The following is a 9,489-nucleotide window of genomic DNA, read 5'->3' as shown; positions in this document are numbered from 1 at the left end:
TTTGAGGAAATAGGTTCCTAGTATATTGAGGTGACGATTAGGATCTTTAATTTATAAGAATTATTGTTTATAAGTTAATTCTTTGATTTTGTCGAATTCCAAAGGGGAATAGAATTAAGTTAGAAATAGATTGATTTGAGTTTGTCGGTTTTGATTCTTGTTGAATTTCATTGAATAAATTATTGTTTGATTTTTACTACATACTGTATATAGTTTATTACTAGAAGTTTAATTAAATATTTGATTTTGTTATTGACAAACTTTGTCATTATTTAATTCGGTGCACGCTTAAAGTCCAGGCCTGGCACACTAACGCGAATCCGCGTAAAGTACCCGTTAGGGAACGGCTATTTCCGGCACACAGTAGTATCGATAATCGTTGGAAAAGTCGGAAAAATAATATAGTACTGTACCCCGAGGTAATGGAACCAGGGGAAAAGGTAGGCGTAGATATTATGGGACCCTATCCTAGGTCCAACAAAGGTAATCAGTATCTTCTTGTTATGGTTGATTACTTCAGTAAATGGGTAGAAATTTTTCCCCTGCGAAAGATTACCGCAGAAAATGTTGTAAATTGTATGTATAAAGAATACTTTTGCAGGTATGGCATGCCAAAAACATTAATATCCGATAATGGGCCACAATTCATTTCTCACCTCCTAGCGGAAGTTTGTGACCGCACCGGAATTAAGCATATTCTGACAACGCCATATCATCATCAGTCGAATTTTACGGAAAGAGTGAACCGCACCTTGGGTAGGATGATTGCGGCATACATCGAAAGGATAGTATGACTTGACATTCTGTAAAACTCATGTTCAGTAATAAAAACATAAATTATAGAAGTAAAAATTAGATTACATGTAACTTACTTGATCCTAGTGTTATCATTATTCACTGGCAACACTTGATAATAGCATTAATTCCACCTGTTAACAAACAATATAACCCTTTTTCCAAGGTGCCACTACAAAACACTAATATGAAAGTCACTAACTCTAGAGTCCCTTAATAGCAATACTTTTTAAATAAAAATACTCACTATTGATATGTAGTTAATTCGTGTATGAAATTGTATATATAATACCTTTACGAAAATTCCACTAATTAGACTAGCATCAGAATGATTTTTAGGTATCTTCCAAAACAAATGACAGTGTTAATCCAACTGCTAATGAAGATATAGGAAAGAATATAATGGTAAACCCAAGTTTCATTGAAATCACAAATTGCAGCAGAAATTTGTCTGGATGTCTTTCAAACAGAGCTAGATTTTCATGAGATGTGTCTTAAACAAGCTTCTATATTGGTATCAAAAGCTTTAACTGTTGTAGGCAACAAGTCCAGTTCCTTTACTATTTTTGAATGGTAATTCATTAGTCCTGCTTAATGAGACTGTAGACAAAGTCTACATCTTAGGTGATGACTTCAACAGAACATTCAGGATAAGGCTCATTTCCTACACTTAAATGTAGTTGTCTCTTTCCTGACTGTGTTATATGAAAGTGTATCATATCTGCATAAATGTTCTTGGGCTTAACATCTTCTTCTGGGGATATTTTATCAGCTTCTGTTTACATCAGAAGCCTGTAACACACTAAGGAATATAAATTGGCATGCAACCATCCAATCTTTTGTATACATACATTCAAAGTGTTAAAGGAAAAAACATAAATTATTCAACAATATGATTTTGAATAAAGAGAGCTATTATCATGTTTTTCAATAAATTATTCCTTCTGACCAACTATTTAAATATAATTATAAAAATTTTTAATTTAACATAATAGAAAAATAATTTATTTGAATAAAATATTTACAACAGTATCCCCATAAAAATTACAAAATATGATTACAAAATATTAATCATAAAATTTTTAAAAATTTTATGATTAATATTTTGAATTTATGAATTTTATGAATATTTTGAATTTATGAATTATGATTACAAAATATTAATCATAAAATTTTTAAAAATCATAATTCATATAAATTCTGTAAACATGTTTGTTGGTATGTTTGTTTCAAATCTTATTTTTTATTTTTAGGGACCAGTATTTTTCTTAGAAAAAGGTAAATTGGCCATTTCTCTAAATGATGCAATTATGTGGGCCAAAGTCAATCCCTTTTCACCTCTAAACGATGGACAAAGAATTATACCATTTTAGTGCATAAACATTTTATTTAGATGACAAAAAAATCTGAAATTACTTTAAGAAGAAAATCATAGTATTTTATTATAAAATTTTATATGCTAAAACATGTATAGTTAATTTATAAATTAACATTTAATATGGTACATTAAATATGAATCAAATTATTTTGGGCATAAAAATAAATCAAATATTATCTGTTATATTGTTTAAATGAGAGTATAACTTAATATAATTAATAATCATTATGTTATAAAATTTAAAATAAAATTATAGCTATATTCCAAATTTAATTCTATATATGAAATTATAATGCAGTCCAGAAATACTTGCATTAAAAAATTTTAGCAAATGCAATTAAATAATTTGATATTACAATTTTGACTACCATAACATTGAAAGTGTATGTTTTACAGTAGACTTGTGATCAGACATGTCAAAGTTTTTTTATATAAACAGTTCAAAATAATTATATATTTTTAATTATTTTGTACTGCTCTTTTTATTACAATATAGTATTATTAAATAAAAATTGGTAAAAATGCAATCACAAACACTTTCATAAAATATATGATTATTCCATGTGTGAGATTAGTCACAGGTAGGAGGTTCCTAACCCTTGATTGGCGTCAGGTTGGTAAAACTCGTCTCGGGGTCACTGGATGACTTTAAAATAGGAGGGTCTTAAATTATTGGGTGGGAAGGTCAGTGAGTAAGTCAACAGGTGTCCAAGATTTGTTAGAGACAAGTAGCCAGGTTAACAATTACAACAAAAGTTTAATATACAGTAGTGCGTCATTTATCCTTATCAATTGGGGACTGGGGTTGTTCATATAACCTATTTTTCAGATAACTGATTATATACGAAAAAATATATTAACCTATCCCATCCTGAAATTTTTCTCCGTTGCGTGTCGCTTTGCGTTGAATTTTTGTTGATGTTAAGCCTAACATAAACTTTTTAAAATAATAATCGTGGCTATTGTATTGTTAAAAATTATTTCCTTATTTTGTACAAACAAAATAAATATATTGAAAAATATAAAAACAATAGAAGTTAATTTAGTATCAAAAACATAAAATATTTGAGTAGCCCAAGACATAGCCAAAGATTTCAGTGCCACAGCACTAGCGAAAATTTAAATTTGCCAACTGGAATTCTTTCGGATAAACGACGCTCTACTGTAGTTATATAGTTATATATATACTAAATCTATGGTTACAATATATATATATATATATATATGGGTTATTATATACAAGGCTTGGTCATAAAGTTCTAGTGAGACTGTTCTAACTACTGCCATTTAGCTACTACCACTTCATTACTACCATTAGAGAGTTTACATATAACCTTACAAAATATCTCTGAGAGAGATGCAGATGTCTGAGGAGTCGGAGTCGGGGTCAGTCACTTCTTTGAGAGGAGACTTTGTTGCATGGAGGTCTTGGAATCTGTCAAGCCTTGGGTCCTCTTCTATGGCAGTGTCAGCATCACATGGGCCTGGGGATGTCCTGTCCTGGTTATGTCTGCCTTGGATATGGAGAGAAGGGAAAACTCTGATGGAAATATAGCGACAGTGGAGGGAGTCTGCTGATGTCCACGAGTCTACCTGAATGCCTTGGATGGAGACTGCCCTGTGTCTCAAGTCCCACCTGTTTTTATCTTTGGTTGCCTGGGAAAAACTCATCAGGTGATGACTGTTGAGTGGAAACTGCAGGTGTTGGGTCAGAGGTAGCCCAGGAAGATGTTACAACATCATTATCTCACGGCTGTTATGTCCAAATATGGTTTGCTTCTTGCAGGATGCATGCAGCTGGCTTACTCATCACAAGTTGACCCTTTCCTCTCGTAAAAATAGCTTGTTATCATTCACATTCAATTATTATACTTTGCGCCTGGTTGTTGATACCAAAAGCTGATATTTAATCCTTTGTCTCCACAATGTTTTGTTAACGAATGAGGATTGAGAATTAGGCTTAAAATTTAGCACACCTGTAAATTCGCCTAATTGCATCTGATTTCTCACACATGGATAAAATTGCATGGTGTCTGCTTGCTTTTGTTGAAAATTTGGTATTAAAGCATTATCACAGGCACTGTAAAAATTACAACTGAAAAATAAACCACATATGAAGATAAGGCATATCCTTTACAGCCAAACACGTCAAACTATGTTATCTGGCTTTTTCCTTCAGCTGCCTACAGCATTAAGCCAGATAATATATATATAAATTGAATGTATATCTATTTGACTATTATAATGTCCACATACATACATACATACATACATACATACACATAACATTGAAAGTGTAGGTTAAGAAATTAAATTTGTTGAGCAGATATATATAATAAATATTTCCTCAACAAAATTAAGGGAGAATGCATTATAAGAAGAAATTTTAGAGTAAATACAGAAGCTTTAGACATAAAGTGTAATAGTAGACAATTATCACTATAAAAGTTGTGTGTATGAGGAAAGTGCTTTGTGGTTTATCAGTATTATACTGCTATATCTTTTTTTGAAGAATGTTCAACCATGTCTCATCAGCAAGATTTATCAGATTCTGTAGCATGATGGGCAGTAAGAATCTGGTCAAACTCTACAACAGCATCTGCAATAGTCTGTTGTCTGTGTCATTATCAGATCGAAGAGTAGATTCCAAAATACGGGAACAGTACCCAAAAGACAAGGACATGGTTGTAGACTAATTATTACTCAAAGAAGGTAGGACCATTATTTGCCACTAATTACTCATTGGAATTGTCAACAGAATACCACAAAATTGCAAAAAGTGTTCTGTGGGAACAGGGCAGCTTGTATTGACACTACCATTTGTTGTCATCTTCATTAGGAAGGACATAACCTCAAACACATTAATGACCTCTGGGTATAAACAAATATGTTGTTTTTGAAACTGTGTTTTGCAAATATATTGGAAATAAAGCCAAGTGCTTATTTATAACTCTGTGAGTTCGAAGTCCATCATTTTTAGTTGACTAAAATCAACTAAAAATGATGGAAATAAAGCTCAATATAAACAAATAATCAATGTAGAACTCAAAGATAGCTTTAGAACATGCATCCCAATTTCTAAGCAATGGCAATTTGATCTGTTCTATTGAGATTCAGCATATAGGCAGAAAATTGTAGAGTTCTCATCTGCATGAGAGAGGAATCTGAAATAACCCTTTCCTTGTACAAGAACAGGCTCCATCTAGTAGAGGAAAAATTTTTGTTTTGGGCATGCATAAATGTTGATGGTGTTATTGCAATCAATGAAACCATTTCTAATTACATTCAGGTTGGTAATTAGAAGATGCTTGCTATTGAAATTAGAAATACTTTCCTTCTTACAGATAATAATTCACCTTCATCCAAAGCCTATGTTGAAAGATGAAGGCATGAAGCACACAGATCTGTTTGCTTACCAGATTTAAATCCTATTGAACACACTTGGGACATACTGGGAAGATGAATGTACATGTTTCAGGAATTCTTGTCGTATCCTTACCCACTCCTATTGAGTTAGATCATGCCCTGAAACAGGAGTGGCTACAGATGCCACAAGAATTTCTGAATATTCTCATTTTATCAACATTATATAAGTATGCTATTGTTATATGGTTCATGGAAATCATACATCTTACTAGAGATGTTTTATTTTTTTTTAATCAGGAATCTATCACTTGCCCTGACAAGTTGTCAGATGTATGTAAATTTAGATAAATACAGTAAGAATAAAAACAAATGTACAGTAAGACCCCACTTAACAGGGGGATGCGTTCCTAGACAACAAAGTGCTAAACAAAACAGCGTTAAATGAGGTCATTTAACATAAAGTAAATAGGGAAAGGGGAACACACAACCAAAAATAAACAGATTTTAATTTTAAGTTATTTTTATATTAATTTCCATAATAATATACTGTATTTACTCACATGTAAGACAAGGTTTTTATTCATTTATCACAGCTTCAAATTCCTAGGTTGTCTTATACGCGCGAGTGAAAGATTCTTTGCATTTTTGCAAAAAATTTTTGTGAAACTTGTATTCACATTTTTTCCCAAATGCTTATCCTCTTGTATTTAAAAACATAAGTATTTTATCTAGGTCATTTGAATCGTTCTTGTATATAGTCAGGAGTAAAGATGAATAGCAATACCAATAAGGAAAAGAAAAGCTTTTGAATTGAATTTCAGATTGAAATTTCAAAATCACTCAGGAGCCCGATATAAGTTTTAATCCATTTCCAGTGAAAACACATGATTATTTGGAAATTAGAATTCAGAGAAACTCATAAGTGTAATCGAAGGAGAGTGGATTCAACTGTTAAGAATTGGCAAAAAAAAAGGGTTCCTGATTGTCCAGCTTTACATGAACAAATAATGTTGTCAATTTTACAAGATTTTTCCTTAAAGTTAAATGCACACATTGTCCTGCAAAAATTACTGACATTTTATATTCATTTGATATTTTACTTGTGATTAAATGAAATAAAATTAGAATTGTATTAATAAATCTAATTTTCTTTATTGACGAGACTGTTGCATCTCTAAAATCATGCTGCTGTCAATGGCTGGACACCTTAGAGGTATGAAGGAGTACTGTACGTCAGGAGTTGCAGTTTGGCACAGAGTACTTGGTGCCCAAATCATGCACATACAAAAAATCCAGACTTGTAGGTAGTCAGGGGACCAAGAACTGGGTCAAAATAAAATACAAAATAGTGAGATTGTTTCTAGAAACAGGTGCAAGTGAGAGATTTGCACATGCATTACTTGCGCTCTCTGAGACATAGTCTCGTCCAAAGAATGGCTTTGCCATTTTACTTCTTTTGATCTTTAAAGCCACACTTTGTTCTATGTGAGAGGTCATCTTATATGCGAGTAAATATGGTTTGTTAAATAACACATAAACATACGCACACAGAAATGTAAAGTTCATTTTTTGTGACGAAGGTCCTGGCTTTTCTGAAATTCTTGATTTTTTTTTTTTTTTTGCAATGAAGTTATCTAGTGACAATTGTTGCTTTTTTTCTCTTTTGTTAAGCAACTATCAGTAGCAGGAGATCACATCAAAAATGTTTCATTTTGCTTTTGCACTCCTTTCAAAATCTGAATCATTCATTATCATTACCAAACTTTTTTACTAAAGAAATCTGTAGAGAGATTTTTTGGATTCTTTGTTTTCAGAATCTCTATTTTCCAATTCTACATGAATTCCTTGTTCTGCCAGTTCTCGAAGGTCGTTGTTGGTAAAGCTCTCAACAGAAATCTCCAACAACTCCTCAATATCCTGCTCGTCTACATCTCCTAGTCTTGCTGTATTGATTAGGTTGACAATTTAGTCAACCTAACAATATAACAATAGGCTCTTCTCATTGAGAATTCTTGGATACCTTCAGCAAAAACTTCTTCCACACTCTGTTCATGCATTTATCAGTTAATTCTTGCCAAGTGAAGTTGATATTTCCTATGGTATCCACAATGTTATTTTTTTTATCCAAAATTGCACTAAACAAACACAGATTTAAGGAAAGTACAGTGCTACAACGAATTGCCACTTTTTGCTGATTGGTTCGTGTTTGTAAATAATTGTATTATATATGAATCAATGAAATACCGCAATAATTTGAATCAGCATAAATTTTGAACTTTTTTTAGGCTTCGAGCAGACCGCATTATATCGAATCAGCGTTAAGCGAGGTCTTACTGTATTATATTTCATATATTACAGTTTAAAATTTATCGATCATATGTACACTTTTGTTTCATATTGCATTATTCTCTAATTTTGTTGTCATATAAAAATAGTTATAAAAAAATTAGTAAAAATGTTTTGAAATACCTCAAAAGTAGATAAAAATAAATTATAAGATATTTATCTAAAGTCAGAATATTTGTTTTGATGAAAATTGAATTATCTATTTTATCTCTGTAATTTGCTTTCAGAATATAACAACATATAAATACATTAACAAATATACAGTTACCAAATATAAATAATGTAGTAGATCATTTGGTAACTGTATATTTGTTAATGTATTTATATGTTGTTAACAGTCTTAATCAGCTAATAAATAATGTAGTAGATCTAGCTAATTAAGACTGTTAAGGCTAATTAATAATCAAACACAATTTCACTAGGGACAGGTAGTTAAACTGCCATCTCATGAAGATAATTAGAAATAAATTAATTTTAATTTATAATATTCTGAGAGAAAATTGCCCTGGAGTGGGACTCAAACCTGCAATTCATGCTTGCTATGTGGATGCATTATCAGTATACCAAATGAATAAAATAATCCAGCTGGTAACACTAGTGTATCGGGTTGATGTATTTGTTATATATATTTACCAGTTCCATTATGAAAAAACTTTCGGTAAAATTTGGTTATTTTTGAATAATATTTAGGATCACCACCAAATTGTGAAAAATCACAATATTGTTTCACTGCTAAACATAGGACCACTTACTGTTGAATTAGAAATCACAAAATCACATGCTAGTACAGTATAGCAAAAGGAGCACAATGTCATCTTTTGACATTTACAATTGATAATTTTTGTGCTATAATTTTAAATGCTTAGTATAATAATACTGTAATTTTGGGCAGATAATTCATTCTTGCAATTTTCTGCAGTGTATATACTGTTATGAAAGTAAAACATTTGTATAACTCACTCTACCACAAACTACATTCCTGGAATGGCTGTTAAAAGCAAGATAATTACTGGTAGACAGTCAACTTAACTGGAAACATCAATGTTTCTGTTTAGAGGTTATGTAGCAGAAATCTGTCTCAGAGACTTTGTATTTTTGTAGACTTCATATTTGTTACTATACAAGTGTTTTTTGATGTTTTCAGGCAATAAAGCAAAATTATGATTAGTTTTCAATAAATCTGAATTACTAATTTCATAGTAGTAAAACTACGGAAGTTTCTGAATAAATTCTAACTTTTAGTCATTTTTGTTTCATAAGCACGATATAGTGCAGTTAAATGAACACTAGGCATCATTTCATCCATTTGACTAACCCAACTAAGAAGAACAAATAAATGGATGAAATTAGTATTCGTTTAACTGCACTATATCATGCTTATGAAACAAAAACATAGAATGACATGATTTCAAATTAGTACAAATTTTAGTCATTTGTTATTGTATATGTGATGCAAACTTTTCTTTACACAATTTAGATTGCTACATTTGATACACTTTTAGGAAATTTTTTTTGTCCTTGGAGGATGGACACTGGAACAGATTTTCCTCTTCTCAAGCTCTTCTCTTGAGAAACTTGATCATCACCTGCAGTATTACTTTTGT

The 9,489-nt window shown here is 31.3% G+C and overlaps 1 protein-coding gene across 1 annotated transcript in view; it reads left to right on the top strand.

Annotated features, from left to right (window-relative positions):
- Positions 1 to 2,270, top strand: part of LOC111633499 (WD repeat-containing protein 17-like) — a 115,569-nt gene extending 113,299 nt beyond the window's left edge. Inside the window, exon 27 of the mRNA XM_023378077.1 lies at positions 2,049 to 2,270. Coding sequence (XP_023233845.1) covers positions 2,049 to 2,168 — 120 coding nt within the window. The 3' untranslated portion in view covers positions 2,169 to 2,270. The remainder of the gene's footprint in view (positions 1 to 2,048) is intronic.
- The last annotated feature ends 7,219 nt before the right edge of the window (positions 2,271 to 9,489 follow it).

The sequence above is a fragment of the Centruroides sculpturatus genome, unplaced genomic scaffold (genome assembly GCF_000671375.1).
Source record: "Centruroides sculpturatus isolate CEXI.00-Female unplaced genomic scaffold, Cexi_2.0 scaffold421, whole genome shotgun sequence".
Classification (NCBI taxonomy): Eukaryota; Metazoa; Arthropoda; class Arachnida; order Scorpiones; family Buthidae; genus Centruroides; species Centruroides sculpturatus.
The sequence above is the reverse complement of the archived record's forward strand: the minus strand, read 5'-3'. Positions and strand labels throughout refer to the sequence as shown.